Source organism: Corvus hawaiiensis, chromosome 21, assembly GCF_020740725.1.
Source record: "Corvus hawaiiensis isolate bCorHaw1 chromosome 21, bCorHaw1.pri.cur, whole genome shotgun sequence".
Classification (NCBI taxonomy): domain Eukaryota; kingdom Metazoa; phylum Chordata; class Aves; order Passeriformes; family Corvidae; genus Corvus; species Corvus hawaiiensis.
In genome coordinates, this window is record NC_063233.1 from 10,173,364 (window position 1) to 10,194,439 (window position 21,076).

Sequence of the window (21,076 nt, forward strand, 5' to 3'; positions counted from 1 at the left end):
TCTCCTCTGTCACTGTGCTCACAGTGTTTAAAAATACTGTCTTTAAAAATGATGGCCAATTGCCCTCCCTTTCTCTGTGTAGATCTTATCTGGGGACAGCTGCTGGCTCACAGCCCTGCTGCTGCAGAACACTGGGGGAAAAGCAGTCAAAACCATGATTATTTTTAATTTAAACCTGAGATTATTTGTATAACCACCACTATGAGAAGAGCTGGACCCCCGGCAGCCTCTGACACATTTATCCTTGCAAGCAGCGATGAAGGAGAGAATGGGATCAGCTCTCAAGGGTGGAATGCAGGGTTTGTCTCCAGGTAGGAGGGTCCCACTCCCAGTGATGCCACAGCTGTGTTCTACCGTCTCTGTGGCCATGTCCCAGTGTCACCTGAGCTTGGGAGAAGGTTTTCCACCCTGCATTCACCCCCAGGATGCTGCAGCCATGGACAGCAGCCTCATCCCTGAATTCCAAGCCGCAGGAGAGGACAGGTCAGCACCCAGGTGGGACAGTGACAGGGCACAGAGCCCTTCCAGGGGATGGGATGGTGTTCCTACACAGACCTGGAATGGCACAGCAGCCACTGGAGCTTGCAAAGTGCTTGGAACTGTATTATAAGCCCACAACTGTGTCACCATCCCACCACGGTGCTGCAAAATGAGTGAAGGTGGATCCTGCACCCACAGCCAGCCACAAAACTCCTTTTGAGTTAAAACTTTACTCCTGTCTTACTTATTTATTTGCATTTCCGCAGTATCAGGAGGTCCTTGCCAGCCTTGGCACAAACAGCAAACAAGATGCTCAGGGTCTCAAAGGGCTTCCAGTCTTTCTAATAAGTGGAAAAGGAGGAAGAGCCCCTGTGGCGCAGCCTGGAGCCTTGCACTGAGGTTGTTGTGATCCAGGTGCAGAACCCGGCACGTTGCTTTGTTGAACCCCCTACAACTGGTGTCGTCCCATCGATCCAGCCTGTCCAGATCCTTCACCATGCTGCAGAGGTGGGAAAGGCCCCATCCCTCAGGTGCCCCAGCCCAGAGCCAAGGGGTGCCAAACTCAGCATCCAGAAGATCAGAGAATCATAGAGTCAGAGAATCATGGAACGGTTTCGGTGGGAAGGGACCTGAAAGACATCTCGTTCCACCCCTGCCATGGGCAGGGACACCTCCCACTGTCCCAGGCTGCTCCAAGCCCCAATGTCCAGCCTGGCCTTGGGCACTGCCAGGGATCCAGGGGCAGCCCCAGCTGCTCTGGGCACCCTGTGCCAGGGCCTGCCCACCCTCCCAGGGAACAATTCCTGCCCAATCTCCCATCCATCCCTGCCCTCTGGCACTGGGAAGCCATTCCCTGTGTCCTGTCCCTCCATCCCTTGTCCCCAGTCCCTCTCCAGCTCTCCTGGAGCCCCTTTAGGCCCTGCAAAGGGCTCTGAGCTCTCCCTGGAGCCTTCTCCTCTCCGAGCTGAGCAGCCCCAGCAGGGTGAGCGGCTAGAGCCGAGCCGCAGCCCTCGATTCGTGCTGCAGCCCCTAGAGGGGGCCGGGAGCCGCTCGGCGCTCGGGGGCTGCGGGCCCGACCCCGGCCCAGCCCGGCCCGGCTGGAGCGCCGCGGGAGCGGGGAAGCGGGGCCGGGGCAGCGGGAGCGGGGCCGGGGAGCGGGGCCGGGGAGCGGGGCCGGGCAGCGGGGAGCGGGGAGCGGGGCCAGGAAGCGGGGCCGGGGCAGCGGTAGCGGGGCCGGGCAGCGGGGAGCGGGGAGCGGGGCCGGGGAGCGGGGCCGGGGCAGCGGGGCCGGGGAGCGGGGCCGGGAAGCGGGGCCGGGGCAGCGGGAGCGGGGCCGGGGAGCGGGGCCGGGGAGCGGGGCCGGGCAGCGGGGAGCGGGGAGCGGGGCCGGGGAGCGAGGCCGGGGAACGGGGCCGGCGAAGCGGGAGCGGGGCCGGGGAGCGGGAGCGGGGCCGGGGAGCGGGGCCGGCGAAGCGGGAGCGGGGCCGGCGAAGCGGGAGCGGGGCCGGGGCAGCGGGAGCGGGGCCGGGGAGCGGGGCCGGGGAGCGGGAGCGGGGCCGGGGAGCGGGGCCGGCGAAGCGGGAGCGGGGCCGGGGCAGCGGGAGCGGGGCCGGGGAGCGGGGCCGGGGAGCGGGGCCGGGGCAGCGGGGCCGGGGAGCGGGAGCGGGGCCGGGGAGCGGGGCCGGGGCTCCGCGCTCCGCCCCGGGGAGGGATCGCCTGGCTCTGCAGTGTAAAATACAGCTTTCCAGAATGCCAGAAAGGTAATTTAAATGTTAAAACATTTGTGATTGCATAAATTGCATGTATTATTCCAATTGAATTGTAGTGGGATTAATCTGACCTTAATAGAATACTACTAATAATTTATATTATTATCTTTAATAATATTAATTCTACTTAATTTTTTCCCATTTACTTTGTTCATTTAAGGGCAGCTCCACTGAGCTCTGGAGCATTTAGCTCGTGGTGTGCGGCAGTCACTTATCATTTGCACAAGTGGGGATTCCACCAGGCAATTTTCAGAGAAATAAAGATCATCTTTCAGTGAAAGGAACTTAAAAAAAATTACAGTATTAAATGAGTAGATATTAATGTGTCATATTTAGAATATAAAACAACCCATAATCTGTTCTGAAGTCTCTTCCACCTAAACATATACTTTTTTTTTTTTTCCCTTCTAGAGGGATCTTTTATTCTGCTGTTTAACTTATTAGGCACAACCATTCCAACTGTTAAAATAAAATTGTTAAGATCATAATGTCAGGGAAATAAAACCCTTGGCAGTATGATAGTGCTTTGTGAGCAGAGCATTACAGTTTGTTGGGAATGAATTGGAATTGCGCATTTCATTAGAATTTATATCACAAGCCAAGGGATGAAGCATTATTTCATTAAGTATCTTGAAATTTCACCAACCTAATGAAGCTGTCAAAATTCTATTAATAAAGCACTGGAAATATTTATTTGTTTGTTTGTAAGGATGCATTTGCTATTATTTAATGTTGTATTTGCAATTTGTTAATTTATGAGCAGAGGCTCAGCGGCGCAGCGGGAGGAGAGCACCGGGGGCTGCGAGAGGGGCTGGCAGCGAGGGGCTCCCGGGTGCCAAGGAGCTGCTCTGTCCTGTGCCAGGATGGGCCACCAGATCTGCTCCGTGGAGAGCGAATGGGACACTCTCTACAGGAGCTGGTGTTGGGGAAGCCAGCACAGCACAGCTCCTCACCACCACTTCAGCTTTAAAATGCATTTTTAAATGTGCCCTTTCCTGATTTACTCAGTTTTACCTTTTTTTATTCTCAGTTCCTCTCTGAGGGGGAGCAAAGCTCAGTGAGAGCTGTGCTCTGCTGATATTGAGTGAGAGCTGTGTTAGCTACTGTTTGTAATTACCACTGCCAAAGAAATCCCCAGTCTTACTGAGTGCCATTCCGTGAGGATCCGTGATTTCCTGCCAGTTGCACAACTGGATTGGGCACAGCTCAGACTTACCCGAGGTGGGTCAGCAGCTGTGGCAGGATTACAAATGAGAGCGTGTTACATTTTGGTCAGGCTCTTTGTCTTGCCTGAGCCCGGGGAAGTTTCTGGGGTGTTTTTGGGGTGATGCTGTCTGCGGTGGGGTGGCTCAAAGGGCTTTACTGGCGTGTGTCTGGCAGGGACACATTACTCACACGCAGGGAAGCTGGGAGTGCATGGTTTGGAGCACCTCACATGAGTGCGAGTAAAATTAATCACACCACTCAGTCATGTATTATTTAGTATATTCTGTTGTGACGGTAACAAACAGCCAGGAAATCTTTCTCTTCTTCAACCTCCCGCCCCACGGCCCACATGGGATGAACTAAACGGGTTATAATGAATTTAAAGGACAGTTTATGCTCATTAGTCAACCCATGGCTTGTGGTCTGACTCTGCCATGTGCTTGGCTGCTTCCTGTTGCTCCAGAGCAGCCACAACCCTCCCGAGCTCCCTGCTCCGTGAAGCTTCACCCCAGCAGAGCAGCACAAGTGCCCCAGTGACACGGGACCGTGAGGGCTGGAAGGGAGGCAAATCCTTATGGGAAACTGAAGGAAAACCCTGCAAACGAGCCTTGCTTAATAAACTTTCAGTTATGAAGTGTAATCTCGTAAGAGACCATTGTCAAATAAATTCTGCCAGTGAAATTTATCCACAAGATTTCCGTGAGTATTAATTACACAGGAAGGTTGCAGGGTCTGCGTTACTCCGCTAATAGGATCTTCAGGAAAAAAAGAGACAGGTCTGACACAATGTATTAGATTTGTTAAAGAACCAATTTTTAATTAGTTTTAACTGATAAGTTAATTAATGAATTTGCAAATACATACTCAGGACATGTATTCCGTACTCCACACTGGATGCTGGGATTTTGCAGGGAATACTCTTTAACGAAGGGATTGTGTGCCTGCCTCGAGTGCAGAATTCAGCAGAGCCGTAGCTATGGATCCCTAAATAGTGATTTCCATAATTACACAATTAAGGCAGAAAGACTCAATTTAAGGCATGCAAATATTCTTAATTCTGCTCTGCCATGCCACTGTAAAGAAGAGACAGATGAATCTGATTATGGGTCCAGAAAGCTACAATTCCTCTCTGGTACTGAGCCGACAGTTGCCTGTTAAGGCAGAGCCGAGTCAGGACTTCCTCAGCAAACTGCCTGCACTTCTCCTAAGTACAACTTCAACTTCCCATTTCTCCCGTTTATACTGCTTAGCATGGGGATAACTGCAAATCACTTTAATCTAATTTACCCCAAAATAGTGATGATACATCTTGCAGTATAAACTACTTCTTAACATTACGTCTCTCTAGGAATATCAAAACCACATATGATTTTTCAATTAAAGCAGAAACTCAACCTTTTCTGTCTGAGGAATGCTTTGTTATCTTTTTCTAAGCTTACAGCACCTGATGTGTGGATAAAAAATCCGTCTTCTGGGGATTTTCAGCTAAATCTATTATTTAAATCCCATTTATTAAGGTTCTTTGCTTCTGTGTCTGAATTTTCTTGGACAACTTTTTCCTGGCAAACACAATCCTGGGCATGATGCACAGCCTGAGCTGTCCCACGCATACATCCCTGCCTCATGTGCAGCTGCTGCCCACGTGCCAGCCCCAAACATCCCTGTGGGTTCTCTGCCAGTCTGGGACAGCACCCAGGGACTTCTTCCCAGCAATGTTCTCCCTCAGTCCAGCACATATTTCTCAGATAAATGAAAGAAGATGCCCAAGCTCTGATGGCAGCTCCAGCATCCCAATACTGCCTCCAGTGCGGCCCCTGGAAGGGCAGGGGAGCTCCAAGCACCCTGCTCCCATAAAGGCAGATGGCCAAACAATTGCAGCTGCAGTCCCACCTGGTGGACGCACAAGTGGGGATCTGCTGCCTTGCACCTCCAGGTAGAATCCCAGAATGGTTTGGCTTGGAAAGGACCTGAAAGCCCATCCAGTGCCACCCCTGCCATGGGCAGGGACACCTCCCACTGTCCCAGGCTGCTCCAAGCCCCAATGTCCAGCCTGGCCTTGGGCACTGCCAGGGATCCAGGGGCAGCCTCAGCTGCTCTGGGCACCCTGTGCCAGGGTCTGCCCACCCTCCCAGGGAACAAGTCCTTCCCAGTCTCCCATCCAGCCCTGCCTCTGGCAGTAGGAAGCCATTCCCTGTGTCCTGTCCCTCCATGCCTTGTCCCCAGTCCCTCTGCAGCTCTCCTGGAGCCCCTTTAGGCCCTGCAAGGGGCTCTAAGGCAAAGGAAGGGTAGATTCCAACACTGGGAGGTGGCCATTTCATTATTGTTGGAGGTAAAAGGAAGCTCTTTGTTGTAGCAATAAACCTCTCCCCGTCACCAGAAATGTGTTGTGTGGTCATTAAGGAGTGGGTAAGAGGTGTCCCATGGTTTGGGATTTTATTGCTTTGCAGTTTGCTCTGGAGAGTGTCATGTTTATTCAATCCTAATGCTTTTAAAACCTAAGGTTTCTTGTTTTATATAGGTAAAATACACGCTCCCATGCTTGTTAATGCTCCCACACCCTGGCGTTTGCTCCTGAAATTCGGCTGCATCCTGAGCCGTGCTCGGCCCCAGCCTCCTCACCAGCCACCCAGAGCAGGAGGAGCAGAGCACCGCCTGCATCCCAGCTCACACCATCAGCTCCACAGCCAGAGGCACTGGCTCTCACTGGAATTTCCCCAGGACATGGCGTTATTGGCATCGCCCAAACAGAGCCCATCCCAACGACTCAGCCGCTGAGATTTCTGCCAAGGCTTTGATGCAAATGAAGGACTCGTCAATCGTTGTGCAGGGAAAAGCTTTGTACCTGAATCCAGACCTTTTTGGAGCTCCAGTTGTCCACAGCTGGTGTTGAGTGCATTCAGTGCATTGCAGAGATCCCCAGTCTGTGCTGCACCTCACAGCAGTGCAGATCCTTCCGAGTGCTCAGGGCACACACGGTCCCGCCAGAGGAGGGGACGAAAGGGACCACAGGTGGAAAAGGAAGGAGTGGCTCAGTGCTGACAAGAACAAATACAATCCAACACTTCCTTTCTGTACAACCGTTGGCAAACATTTCTGGTGAGCTTTAATGCCTCACAGCGAAGCAAACAGACGGCGCCAGGGTCAGGAAGAGTGAAGTGGGGATTTATTTTTTTCTGCCAGTCTCACAAATATCTTTGCAGATAGCAGTGATTATAAATAGTCCTTTGGCCATTTCCTGACTGTGGTTTGCCGACTCTTCCTTGTTTATGGCAGTGATGAGAAGTGTTCGGCATCTTGCCCCAGCACGGGGCTCAACCTCAGTGTTTGGGCACAGATTCCAAACTTCAGAGTGGGCACTGGAACAGAGGGAACCCCACATCCCACAGGGATAACCTTTGGCCCAGATGAGTGAATGCTGTGATGGGATTAAGGGGATCATGAGCTCTAGATTTACTTAGGCAGACTGCTATCAATAATTTCCTTCTCCGGACTATTGAGCACATGTCCCACAGAGAGGCTCCTCGCTGGAAACAGCACAAGTGCCTTATGCAGAATCCTCATCACCTTGCTGGGCCTCACCTCCACTGTGTTGTATCTTCATCCTCAGGTGAGCTTTCATAGAATCACAGGATCTCCTGAGCTGGAAGGGACCAAGGATGATTGAGTCCACCTCCCATCCCTGCACAGACCCCCCAACAGCCCCACCCTGGGCATCCCTGGCAGCGCTGTCCAAACGCTCCTGGAGCTCTGGCAGCCTCGGGGCCGTGCCCATTCCCTGGGGAGCCTGGGCAGTGCCCAGCACCCTCTGGGGGAAGAACCTTTCCCTGATCTCAACCTAAACCTCCCCACTTTTCCAAAATGGAGTTAGCTGTGCACTGTAACCCCTTCCAGGGCTAAGTGACATCTCCCCCTGAGTCGTTTGCCCAACAGCCTGTCCCTGTTACCAACATCCCTGACCCCACAGCTCAAGCAGAAGTCCTTGCTGCAGCAAGCAAACTCCCAGGCCACTCCATCCCCTGCTGATGGATGCTGTGCAGGCTTTGACACTCACACAGAATAGCAGCTGTTAGTGCAGCCTGCCTTGGAAACAACCTATGGGGAATACACGAGAATACAGCACAGCAAAAGACTATCAAGCCTGCTGAAGCAGCCCTCGCATGTATGTGCATTGTCACGATCTTTAATCATATTATCACTTCGGATTATTGCAGCCAGGACACCCTTAGCAGCTCATGGGAGGTGGGTTTCCTACCAGGAACCTGCTCCTGGTTCCTATCAGGACGGCATTCCCCATCTGAGATGATTACAGAGCTTCCCTGGGAAAGTGAAAGCACTGCTGCTGCTTCATCTTAAGGGTAGGAAAGGAGGGAGCAGCCACTGAGTTACCTCTGGCAAGCCCAGTGCAATGCAGATGCTGATGTCCCAGGAGGAATTCAATCCCTTCAGGCTGGGAATCCCACAGAGGTGTTAGAACCACTGTCCTCTCTGCCCACAGACACCAGAAAATGGAATAAGTAGAGAAAAGTGATTGACCTTTATTGGAAAGTCAGTTTTGAAATGTGGTGTGGAGAGCTCCTGGCTGGAATGGACCTGTCAGTAGTTGTTACCCAGGGAAGGTCTGGGGGCACTTCAAAATAAGGATATGGGTTTTCAGGCTTTGGTCATGAGGAATGATCATGAGGAAGTTTTGAGAGACAAAGCCAAAATTTGGTACCAATCAGGACAGAAAAGTCCATTGGATGCTATCGGAGTGGCAAGGCTGGTATGGCTAAAACATCCGCCCCGAAAAGGTCACCTCATCAAAAGGGACTTCAGCCTGAGTGACCTGATGGGTATCTCACTCTAAAACATGCTTGGAATTTCCTAGACCTAATCCATAGAAACTTCCTAATCGAGGATGTCTTGACTTGTAGAATTTCTGCATTAGACCTCACCCCATCAGAGGAGAAGGGGCTGTCCCTCAGGCAGGAGGGGTCACCAGTGATGGTGTTTGTTGTGTGTAAACAGCACGAAATTGGCAGCAGAAACACAGGCAGGTTTTGAGGGATGGTTTCACAAAGCCAAGACCAACCAGCAGCCAAATCCCTTGGGAGGGAGTCTTCAGACTCCAAGATCTGAGTCAGAACTAGGAACTCTCCCCTGTGGGGCCCCAACCCCTGCAGCCAGAGCAACGTCTGTGTTCGCTGGGCAGCCAAAGCAGGCTGCAAAGCCATTGCAAAAACACGCATGACAGAAAAGATCTGGTTTGGTGTCTGGGAGTTTCCTGGTTGCCATTCCTTTTCTGCAGCTGTTCTGGGTCCATGACCTGAAGAAATGGGAGGCTTGGGCTGAGGAGGCTTGGAGAGCTCAAACATTGTCCTTCCACAGGGAAGAGAGTCCCCAAAAGAAGGTGAAGGTATGATTTATCCACATGGTTCATGGACATAGGAGGCAGGGGGCCCTTTCACATTACAAATGGATAAAATGGAAGTAAAACAGGGTCAGGCTCGAAGTGAGGAGGTGATGAATTGTTGGCCATGTCACCATGAGCTGTGGTGGGTTCTCCAGTGCTGAAGATGCTTCAAAGCACACAGGGATGGCTTGAAATGTGCCCTCAGACATCACAGGACACAAGGGTGGGCATCTTTTATCTCCAGGCTTTGGTTTTTGGAGGGCAATGAGCAGGTTTCCAAAGACAAAGGGATGTTGAGGGTATCTCCATGTTCCTCCTCATCCTGCAAACTCTGTGTCAAAATGGCATTTTCCCCCAAAATCCTCCTCAAACATTATTTGTTAAACACCAAATTTTGCTTTAGTCTGGTCCACGGGGGATTCCTTCTGGCTGCACTTCATGCCAGGGTTGAAGAGGCTGAAAGCCTCGTGAGTGGTTTCTGCTTCTTGACTTCCCACATCCCTTCTCAGCTCATTCGGAAAACATCTTCCCTTGCCCAACGTCCCCACCAATTCCCCTGCCCCTTTGTTTTTATTTAGCTCTGTAATTACATTATCTGACCGTACAGCGATTTGGAATGAAATCTGCATAAAAGATATTGAGGAAAATAAATCTGTGTTTTGCAATATCTTTGAAGTTATCTTTAGGCTGGGCAACAAAAGCAAAATCAGCGTTTGGCTCTCCAGAAATCCTTGGTTTTGCAGAGCTCTTGGGTAAGAGGGTTTCATGGGCTGGGGCAGGAAAATTCACAAGTTCAGATTATTTTATTAATACTATTAATAACTATCTTTGGCACTGCTTCACAAGGGAGAAAACACCAGGTATGTATGAGATATAATTATGTTTATAGTTAATGCTCTGTGCTTTGCAGGGGAAAAAAAGCACTGATTTTCTTCCCTTTCTTTTTGGAGGAAATTAACAAAGTTTGCTGACAAAAATAACAAAGTTTCCTGAGCAGCAATGCGTGTTGTGAGCACGTGGTGAGGAAAAGCTCTCTGTGGAGGGACAGGGTGTTGGGATGAGTTTTGTGCGAGGGTAGAGAAAGGTTTTTCCCCGTTTTGTGTTGTGGCAAAACAGCTCTCAAACATGGGGGGACTGAGAGCTGGGAACTGCACAGCTAAAAGGGCAGGGGGTGATTTCAGCCATGGGTGTGCTGTGGGGGGAAGAAAGAGTCGGGGGAGAGCAGGCAAGGGGTGATGCTGCCCAAGCAATTCGGAGAATCATGGAATCACAGAATATCCTGAGATGGAAGGAACCCACAAGGATCATCCAGTCCAGCCCCTGGCCCTGCACAGACCCCCCAACAGCCCCACCCTGGGCATCCCTGGCAGCGCTGTCCAAACGCTCCTGGAGCTCTGGCAGCCTCGGGGCCGTGCCCATTCCCTGGGGAGCCTGGGCAGTGCCCAGCACCCTCTGGGGGAAGAACCTTTCCCTGCTCTCAGCCTGGGCCTGCCCTGACACAGCTCCAGCCGTTCCCTCGTGTCCGTTCTGGCGGGCCATCTGTCCCCTCTCACCCTGGGTCCCCTCGTGTCCCGCTTCGTCCCTAGACTCTTCCCTCGTGCTCAATGAGGTTTATGCGGTGTACGAGGCCTGGGGAAGCCGTGCTGGACCCGGGCTCTCCCCGCAGCTCCCACCCGCCGGGCTCGCCCCCTGCCCGGGCCGGGGATCACCGCGCCGCCCTCGGGGGCCCTCCCCGCGCCGTCCCGGGGCTGCGGGGTCCGGGGCGGGCCGGGGTCCGCACCCCCGCACCCCGACACACACCCACCCACCGCGGGACACCCCACCGGGGGCGCCGCGGCGCGGAGCGGCCCCACGGCGCCGAGCGGCCCCGCGCCCGCCGGGCGGCGGCCGGGCCGGGCCGGGCCGGGCTGCGCGGTGCCCGGCGCGGGGGCGGAGGGCAGCGCGGGGCCGGGCGGGCGGGCGGCGGGGCTCCCGCGCCGGGCCAGACTCAGCCCCTTTCTCCCGGCGCCGCCGGCTGCGAGCGCGCTGCGGCTGGAGCTGCCCCCAGAGCAGCTCGTGATGGCGGCGGCGCGGGCTCGGCAGCGGGAGGCGCCCGCCCAGCCCTGCGCGCCGCGCCGCTAGCGGCAGCGCCCGTGCCCGCGGCGGCCGCCCCGGCCCATGCCCCGGGGGGAAGGGGGGCTGCAGCAGCCCGGCGAGCCGCCCACCCGCGCAGCGGGGGCATCGCCCCCACTCGCCGCTCCTGGGAGGGCGGAAAGGAGGCAGCGGCGGCGGCGCCGGCTTTGTGCGCGGCGGGCGGATCGCAGGCCGCGGCGGCGCGGGGCTCGCCTGCTCCCGCCCCAGCCCCATGAACCAGCCGGACGGCTCCGCTCCGGCGGCGGCGGCGGCAGCGCAGGTACGCGGCGGCCGGGCGGCGTGTCCCCGGGGGGAGGCGGAGGGAGCGGGGAGGAAGGGAACGGAAGGGAAGGGAAGGAGGGAGGGCGGCAGCCGCAGCCGCCCCGTCGCGGAGCCCCGGCGGCGCTTTGGCGCAGTGCGCGGGGGGCAGCGCCGGCAGCGGCTCCCCGGAGCCCGCGGCTGCCGGAGCCTGCGGCCGCTCGGACCGGGCGGAAAACAAAGCGGAGCTCAGCAGCCATGTCGGGGACGAGCCGCCCCTCGGCCCGGGCCGGCCCCGCACCCCGGCCCCGGCCCGGGCCGCGCCGGCCCCGCCGCGCCCCGCGCCCCTTCCCGGGGCTTTTGCTTTTTCTTTTCCTTCTTTTTTTTTTTTTTTTTTTTTTTTTTTTTTTTCCTCTCTCTCTCCTTCTCTTAATTTTTCCTCCGGAACGTTTTTTTTTTTTTTTTTTTCCCCCCATTTTTTTTTCCATTAAAACGACGCCACCTAGAGGAGACTATTTCGTAAATAAAAAAAAAAAAAAAAAAGAAATTAAAATTGAAAAAAAAAAAAAAAGGAAGGAAATATTCTGCTATTTCTAATTTTTTCCCAGAAAGTTGGGACCGGATCCCCCAAGTTGGGGTTCCTCCGGCAGCTCCCGCAGCGCCCCGCAAATTTCGTGTGTGTCCCTTTGGAGCCAAAGCTCAGCTTATGGAAATGAAAATTAAACAGGAATTTGAATGAATTCAGGTTTTTCTCCCCTCCACCCCCATTTCTGGAGAAAAACAGAGCCTGGGAGCAGCAAAGTGCTGGGAAAGGAAAGTGATTCAAGTTTTTGGTGGGCCCCCCCGGGTGAGCTGCAGGGAGGGATTAGTTTGGGAAAGTGGGAGAATTGCTGTTCCGGAGCAATTAGGAATTGGGCTTCATTGTAATTTTGAACTTGTGCAGCAAGCTCTGCCAAAACTCAGGGTTTATTTTTTTTCCCTTTTTGCTGCAGTGCTTAAAGTTATTTTGTTTGAAATGAGGAGTTTTGCAGGAAAATTAAGAACCCAGAAATTTTGCTGTGGACACACCCAAATTTTTTTTTTTTTTTTTTTTTTTTTTTTTTTTTTTTTTTTTTTTGTGATTTTGGATTTCATGCAAAACTGCTCTTAAACAATGAGGTTCTAAACACAGTCCAGGAAAACACGAGGACAAGCAAAATTAAGAGCCAAATGTCAGTTTTATTTTAGAATTTCTTGGCTTTTTGGATGGTTTCTCCTGGCATAATTAAAACATAGTTTCCAGCCTTTAATTTCCTACTTCTTTTGTAAAGAAAAAAATTTCCATACTATGGTTTTTAGGTTTTTTCCCCCTTCTTTTTTTAAACACACTGTAATAACTCCAGGTTCTGTGGCTCACATAAATCTAATATTTACACAGGTTTATTATAAGGTCCGCCATGATATTATGAATATGCATAATTAACAATATTGTGAAAAAATAATTGCAGATTTAGTGATTTTCATTTTTTTTCAAACTGAAGTGTCTTTAAAGGGCTCAGCCATGATATTTTTCACAAATTCAAAATCCTTTTTCTCCTTGACTGTTAAAGCCTTGCTGGAGTTTGAATTGAAAATATTTTTTTTTCATAATTATTTTTGGTGGTTTTTTTTTTTCTAATTGTTTTTTTTTCTGTTTGTTTGTTTTAAATGCTGTTCTGTCCCTATTATTTTGCTGTTACAGAGTGCCTGTGAGTTCTGGACTGTGCACACACTGGTTTATTATTGTAGGGTTGCCCTTGAATACTGGGGTCTTGGTATTGATCTTTTTAAAAATAAATAACAAAAGAGCACTGAAACATGCATTGTTTCAAGAAAAAAGCAATCTAGGAGAGCTACATGGCCTTTCCACCCAAAAGTGGGGGAGGGAGAGGAAGGGAAAGATGAGGTCAACATTGAGTTTTACCAACCTTGACACAGTATCCTCTCTAAAATGGGGACAAAATAGCAAGATGGCTGGCTCCACAGCTGCAGCAGTTTGGTTCTTGTTGGTTTTTTGGGCTTTTTTTGGTTTTCTTTTTTTTTCCTTTTTGGAAAAAAGCATTTTTAAATTTGAAACTCCAAAGTGAGTTTCTGGAGCTGCCGGGCACCCACCAGCAAATGCTGAAATCCGGGCGCTGCACAAAATAAAATTAAATTTCAAGCCGGAATGAATTTTTAATTTGGAATCTCAAACCCCTGAAAAGTTTTTTTTGGATTTTTTTTTGTGGTTTTTGTTTTTGGTGGGGTTTTTTTTTTTTTTTTGGTTTTGATTTTCCGTTCCCTGTAACTTGATATTTGCTGAAAATCAGAAAGGAGTGGCTGGTGAATTCAGGGTTTGGGGAGCTGTTTTCACTTTTCTTCCCTTTATTTGTTTCATGTTTTGAGTTTTTCAAAGGTGGGGGGAGGGGGGGAAATGGGAAAAATTTGCGAAGCAGGATAACTCTTGGGTGGAGGAACAAATACTCCGAAATGTCAACTCCATATTTTTATTTTTGCATTTATTTGCCCCCGGCCCCCCCGAAAGGGACCCACCCTCTTCCTGAATCCCTTTTTTAGCAAATAATGGAGCGAGAGGCCGGTGCCAGCCCGGCAATGGTGCAGTTAGAGCCGGGTGGCACATCTGGGGAAAAATTACACACAATGCTCGAAATTGGATTAAACAATCCTGGAGAATATTTTATTCATGGTTTCATCCAGGAAGCTGTAGCGTGGTGGCTTTTCCATATTCTTACCCTCCAAGAATTCCCTTCCTCGAGCTGCACCCCAGAACTTTCACTGCCTTATGATTATACCCAAAGAAACTGTTTAGCTGTAATTTTAATTTTATTTTAAGGTTTCATCCATTTTTTTTTTCTCGTGTGAATCAAATCTTTTGGTGCTGCTTTTCCTTTGCCCTACCACACACCCGGAGATGTGGATTTGGGATTTGGGGGGCACACACCGATGGTGCTGCATTTTAATTAGGAATAATGGCCAAGCCTCGGTTCTGGGGCCACAGTGCCAACATTTGGCAATGACACCTTTGAAGTTTCTGCTGAAGTGCGGCGGGGGAGGCCCTGCTTTGGAGCAGTTCTGGCTGCTGTGGGGGTTCGGAGCGGCTGCTGGAGGAGCTGTGCGTGTCCTCTGCGGCGCTGGGGGCAATGCCGTGTCCTCCCTGCGCTGGGGGATGCTGTGGTGCCGGAGGTGTGGGAGCTGCAACCTTTCCCATCCTTAACTCCCTGTGATCAGCAGCTTTCCAGCACCAGCTCCCGCTGCTGGGGGTTGCGATGGGTCTGAATCTCACCTTTCTGCCTGTCCTTCCAGCACAAACCTGCTCCTGCCTGGAAAAGATTTCATAGTTTTTCATCGCAGTCTGCCTTCAGGGGGATTTTTTTCTTTTCTTTCCCTTTTTTTTTTTTTTTTTCTCTCTTCTGGAAAGTTGATCAATATTTTATCCTTTTCAAAATTCCTGTTGGCAGCCTGGAAGGGGAAGGGGAGGGAGGGAGCTCAGCTGAGTGATACCAACAGATTTCTTGTGACATAACTGAAATGTATTTTTTAAAAAAGAAAAATTTCCAGGACCTCATTTTCAGTGACATATTTTCATCCCAGAATGAAAACAGACATAATATTATTAAAGGAGTAGATAATATTTATACAAATGCCATATAAAACCTTGGGAGGTTATTGCACGACTCCAGGATAATTTAAATATATATCACTGCCATAATGCAACGCTGGGAATAGTTCAGTTCACGGGTGCAGTCATGTGGCCCCAGTGATACACAGTCAAGTTTGCAATTATGCAAGTGCAGGAGTGAAATTAGAGCGGAATTAGTGTTCTAAAAATTAGATTAATTTAATTTTTTTGGGGGGGGAGGGGTAGGGTGGAGAGGGTTGAAAACTGCTCCAAGGGTCATGCTGATACAGAGTCAGGATTTGTGCCCACGGTGCCAGGGAGGCTCAGGCTGAGAGCAGGGAAAGGTTCTTCCCCCAGAGGGTGCTGGGCACTGCCCAGGCTCCCCAGGGAATGGGCACGGCCCCGAGGCTGCCAGAGCTCCAGGAGCGTTTGGACAGCACTGCCAGGGATGCCCAGGGTGGGGCTGTTGGGGGGGCTGGGCTGGATGATCCTGGTGAGGCCCTTCCAGCTCAGGATGTTCTGTGGGTCAATAATTCTTTGGATGCTGTGCCTGTTAAAGGATTTTGACCTTCCCACCATGGCATAGCAGGACTCGGTACGAGGTCCTGGATGCTGCTCCTGTGCTGCCCATGGCACAGGTCCCCGTGGGGCCACGCTGGCTCTGGGCGGGTGCCACTGTCGGGTCCCTGGCACTGCCCATGGAGCCACCGCTGGCCTCTGCTTGGGCATCCTCAGCTTGAGCATCTTGGGCATGGCTCAGATTTGGGGAATGGCCCAGGGGAGTGTGCCAGCCAGCCCAGGGGCTGCTGTGGGATAAGGGTGTGCAGGAATAGTGTGGCACATCCCATGGGCTTGCTCATCCCCCATAACCTGGGGGTGCTACACTGGGCGCTGTGGTTGCTCCAGTTCATGCTTGGGTCTGTGCAGGGGATTATTGGTGAGCTGGGAGCTGTAAAACAGACAAGGGTGGTGCTGCAGTCGTGGGGAGCCACCCCAAAACGTGAATTTTGTCAGAGGTTTGCCAGATCAGGCACTACTTGTACAAAGTGTACCAAGTGGGGTGAGGGGAAGAGGCGCCTGGGCAGGAGCTGCCAGTGCTGCTGGAGGCTGTGGGTGTATTTGGTAAGGGACATGGGGAAGTGGCCCCAGGAGATATTTATTTCTTACAATTTCTACATTTCTGTGCATCCAGCATTGTGCATATTTGGATTTTCACATTCCACATTTTTGGCCACACCGTGTTTTCTGGGGAAGAAGTTTCTAATTTTTAAAGGTCTTTTATGGATTAATTGCTAGTCATCTGCCTCCTTTTTGCTTTTGTTTGGTTCCTTGAATGTCTCTTGATTATTTTGTACTGTGTGATGCCAATTTAGTGGTTAACTAGTATGCAAACTACATCTGGACGTGTTGACTTTGCATTAACAATCATTGATTTGTCTGGAGCAAGGGAATAGAAATGAATGCTGCTGTTTACCATGGATAGTATATGAAAAATAACCATTTGCAATGTGTCTTTCATCAGGGGCACGGGGCTCTGGTGCAACTTGTCACAGTGGCTCTGCCTCGTCACGTGAGAGCTGAATTTTTAAACCATGGCACCAGGAGTGGGAAAAGGGACCGGGGAAGGCAGTGGCACATGATGTGTGGGGAAGGGGCCCTGTGCAGGAGTAGCTCCTGATGACCTTGGTTAGCTCTGGTGACAGTGGGAGCGGGGTAAAGTTGTAACAGAAAGGAAGTGGAGAAACATTAATCTGTGTAATACATAATATATAACATATAATATGCAACACATGTATAGGGAGAGCTTTTCGCTTGGGAGCGTAACCAGGAGGATGCAAAACTTAATAATCAGAAGTGATAAGCAGCAGGTTGAGTAGATGGTGGCTTCAGCACCAGCTGTTTGTCCCCAAAGCCCGTGGCTGCAGCTGCACGGGGGGCTCTGGATGGAGCAGGGTTTGGTGCCTGCTGTCGCTGCGTGGCCATGGGGAAGCTGGGGTGTGACCGTGGCTGCTGCGTGTTCAGGTGACCCGTGGGATGTGGGAGGCATCGCTGCTCACCTGTGTCTCCTCTGCAAGAGGGGAAAGGCTGAAGAGATGCCCTTTCTGCAGAGGAGATCTCTTCCCATGGCATGAGCGTGCTGGAGACACCAAAGCTGCCATGCAGCCGCTGCTTGGTGTTTGTAGTCACAGTCAGAGTGGTCCCTTGGTTGACATTTGATATTCAGACCTTGAGTCCACTGGATCCACTCATCCCTGGACCTTTTCTGCCGTGTCCTGCTGAGGGCTCTCATTGCTGGTGGTGGGGTGTGATGCTCAGTGTCAGTGTTGGTCATCCTTTGGGCTGGGCTCAGCAGTGAAGGCTCTTCCCACACTGAAATTGCTGTGCTGACGCTGCATGGTGGCTCTCTGAGTTACTTGGGTTTCACTTGTTGGAGTCTCCCAAAGCAAGCAGTGGCAGAAAAAAGAGATTAAATAAAGAAAACTCTCCCCGGTGCTCATTGAAAGTGCAACTGCAGAGAAGCTTCGTATTCCGAGCGGTGCATTTGGGGAAGGACCCAGCACGGAGGGCACGGGCAGTGTGGCAGTGACACAGGTGGATTAGAATCCATCCCCTTCATTAACCCTCCTCTGTACCCATGGAGAAGAGTTCTTGTGGTGTGTGTTTTCCAGTTTTTTGGCAGCTAAATGGCAGTTAGCTCTGGTTCACCGACCGGGCTGCGGGGGCTTGTGCCAGCACGCCGGGAGCTCTTGCTCCAGCTGGGACACTGCCTGAGGCAGCCCGGGGGGCAGGGCTGGGGGAGGGCCACAGGGCACCTTCTGCCTCCCCTTGATGGGGTCAAAGCAGCTGGACCCCCTGCTTGTGCCTCAGTGGGTGTGCCCAAGGGACTCTTGGCCGAGGTCAGGGCAGAGTTTCAGGCTCCTGCCAGGTGATGGGACTCGTGGTTGATGGAGTTGTGCTGCCTCTGGAGAAGCTGGAGGCCATGTGGCTCTTTTGGGGTGAAATTGCAGAGCTCTGGGTCAGTCTGGCATGGCCCTGTCCTCATGGGGAGGGCTGAGGGTGGCCATGCCTTGTGCTTTTTGGTGGTAGGACCAGTGTCACCGCACCAATTCCTCTGCTGGAACAGCTTTCCTTGGGAATCTCTCCTCTCCCTTTATTTCCCTCACCTGTACTACCAAGCCACTCTAGTGTGTGCTGAGAAAGGTTCAGTGCTGTACTGTACCTGCAGAGATTTAATTATATAGGCAAGGCTTTCCTTGCTTGTGACTTCCAGCACTCCTGCTTGTTTCGCATCTATATTTGGCCCGTTTAATGTGGAAAATAAGGCTGGAAGGGGAGAAGTGGAGACTGGAGAATTTGCCTGCGCTGATAAGGGGCTGACAAAGGGAAACATGGATGTCAGAGCGGAGCAGAGACGAGCTGTCGAGGAGTTGCCACCTGTATTTGAGGGATCAGTCCCTGTGCCTATGTGTTTGTGCATATGGACGTGCCTGAGACACTCGTGGGCGCAGAGTGAGGGCGGGGATGCTGGGTGGGCTGTTGGGTCCATGCTGTGCTTGGGCCAGGAACACAGGAGCTCCGTGGTGTTATCTGCCCAGGTTTAGAAATCAGGGATGTTATCACACAAGGTTTGGTATCTCAGCAGCTGATAGAAGTGAGACTGGCCCTGTTTGTCAGACCTTTCCACTGGCAGTGAGTTGAGCCAGGCTGGATGGGCCAAATGTGGTCACATCCCGATGGCACCACTGTGTCTCCAGGCTCTCCAGGACTTAATATTTGTTGTGATTTCATTTTACTAGATACACACAAGCAGCAGTAATTTTATGGAAGTTAATTTTTTACTCTGCGTGGGTGTAGGTATCCTTTCCTGCCTGAAAATAGCAGCAGAAGTCACTTTTCAGAAGTTGGGTGTGCTTGCATTGAAGGGCCGTCATTTACTGCTTCCAGTATGTTGAGAACAATTTTAGTGCAAGTATTTAATTGCTTTAGACCTATTTTTAGAAGTATTAAACCTCAGTTTTCAAAACTGCAACCAAAGCCAGCAGCTCTGCTGGTGTGGGAGAGCCGGGAGGGGAACCTGGAGGAAAACCTGGAGCGACGTGGGTTGGCCCCGCTGGGAGCAGAGCGTGCTCAGGGGCCTTGGCAGGGCTCGGGGTGCTGCAGAGCCTTTGGGGTGCACGCCTGAAACCGAGCTGTCTGTATTTTGGTGAGAGTTTTTTGGTTTTACTACTATTCTATTTACTTGGCTGCACGAGGAGAGGGCGGATGAATGAAACCCGATTTGAGCAGGTGTGTACAATTTCTGATGTTAAGTCTGCAGGCTGGTGGATGTAGTTTGGAGGCTGAGCTGGGAGCATCCCAGAGAACAGTGTGCAGGCAGCCCCAGCAGGGCTCTGGCTCCAAACCCAAGAATAGCTCTTGCTTTTCTGGGTGTAAATCTGTCACTTGAGGTCTGATGTGCCTTAGTCTGTGGGCTGCAAATCCTGAGCTTTCACTGGTGTTTGTGAGATGTTTGTGATTTTGAGGGTGGGAAGAGAGAGTTGTAAGAATGCAGGATAATTATTGGCTGGGAATAAAATACCTTTTTGAATTTGTGTATGCATTTTGGAAGCCTCTGTAGGGAGGGATGGCTGGATTTGGATCAGGCTGGTGGCAGAGGGGATCTGAAAATCCCCTTGGGAATTAGCAGGATTTCTCTTTGCAGTCAGGAGATGCTGTTGAAGATGTCGAGGGGCAATGGCAGTGACACCAGGGGACAGGCTGGGACCCGGCAGTCAGTGGCCCTGGGGTTACTGGTGGGGCTGGCAGGGCTGGAGATGGACTTCACCAGGGAAGGAATTCATAATTGACCACCAGGAAGGTTGCCCTGGGGTGTGTTTTGACTTGGCTTCAGGGCATCCATCTGTTTATGGTTAATACCTCTGGGGTTACTGCATATTAACTCCACGGGAGGGATATTTTTACCATCTTATGTGTCTTTATTTTAGAGGCCTTTAAATTTGGCTGCTCGGTGATAACAGCGGCTGGAATTGGCAATTCTGCTCCATGGGGTTTGTTGGGACATTGCAGAGAGACAGCCTGGCAGGGGACCCGCTGTGCCACTGGGCGAGGAATAAAAACCGTAAATGTATCCAGAGAGGGCATTCAGGTGGAGATACATCCCGAGCCAGATCCACACTGTATCCCACGTGCTCCTGGTGCCTGCTCCCGGGAGTGCTGGCAGATGCCAGAGGGATGAAGGCAGAGTCCGTGGAGCATTTATTGGAGAGCAGGGAAAGGTTCTTCCCCCAGAGGCTGCTGGGCACTGCCCAGGCTCCCCAGGGAATGGGCACGGCCCCGAGGCTGCCAGAGCTCCAGGAGCGTTTGGACAGCGCTGCCAGGGATGCCCAGGGTGGGGCTGTTGGGGGGTCTGTGCAGGGCCAGGGGTTGGGCTGGATGGTCCCTGTGGATTCCTTCCATCTCAGGATATGCTCCATGATCCTCAGTGGGAACAGTGGTGCCCTTCCTAAATGAGAAAAAAACCTCAAAATCAAGGTCCTTTTTCTGAAATCTTGCACGTATTTAAATTTTTAGGGTTTTTTTTTGCTATGTAATCTGATTTGGTTTAGTTGCCAAAAAGTGGATTTGCTGAGAATGCTGCGTTTGCTTTCGGTTCCTGATAAGGTGGAGGAGATAAGTCCCACGTGGTGGCTGTTTGTTTGTGTGAGTGGGAAATGTTTGTGCTTCCCTCCTTTGACAGGGAGCTCCTTGGCCGTCCTCCTGCAGCATAAACACTGCTTGTGATTGGAGTTCATTATGTGAGATTTAAAATGTATAAAATGAAATGTTCCTGTCTGCTTTAAGCAGACATATGTCTACGGTTTGCAAATTAACCTAATTAAATATATATGTAGAAATTTATGATATTCAGCTCCTAGCACAAGGTATGCAATTAGCATCCTTGCCAGCAAGGAATTTTCGATTTCTGTCTTGACTTTTCCTCATAGGAGATGTGGTTGGGGTTTTTTTTAATTTTTTTTTTTTATTTTTAATCTTCAATCTTTAATTTTTGTTCTGCTTTGGAATTCACTTAGGGACAAGTCCTGTGGGGATTTAGGCTTGTGGTTAAATTTCCCTACAAGTAGCTTTGACTGAAGTCAGTGAAACATTCCCTAATTCCTGGGCTCCAGCCTGTCCCTTCACCTCTGCAGGACAGGACGAGTTCGTTTTGTTAGGAGAATATCA

At 51.4% G+C, this 21,076-nt stretch overlaps 1 protein-coding gene and 1 long non-coding RNA gene across 5 annotated transcripts in view; both read left to right on the plus strand.

Moving 5' to 3' along the window:
* The first annotated feature begins 2,131 nt into the window (after positions 1 to 2,131).
* Positions 2,132 to 4,140, plus strand: LOC125336862. The gene is made up of 3 exons (XR_007207867.1): positions 2,132 to 2,240; positions 3,013 to 3,470; positions 3,919 to 4,140. It is a non-coding gene; the product is annotated as an uncharacterized LOC125336862 (long non-coding RNA).
* A 6,851-nt stretch (positions 4,141 to 10,991) lies between these two features.
* ZNF618 (zinc finger protein 618) overlaps positions 10,992 to 21,076 on the plus strand; it is a 132,738-nt gene continuing 122,653 nt past the window's right edge. For 3 of the 4 annotated variants that reach the window (XM_048325115.1, XM_048325116.1, XM_048325117.1), the window contains exon 1: positions 10,992 to 11,239. In XM_048325115.1, the coding sequence (XP_048181072.1) occupies positions 11,192 to 11,239 (48 nt within the window). In that variant the 5' untranslated portion in view covers positions 10,992 to 11,191. The remainder of the gene's footprint in view (positions 11,240 to 21,076) is intronic. The other variant, XM_048325114.1, reaches the window with a different exon arrangement.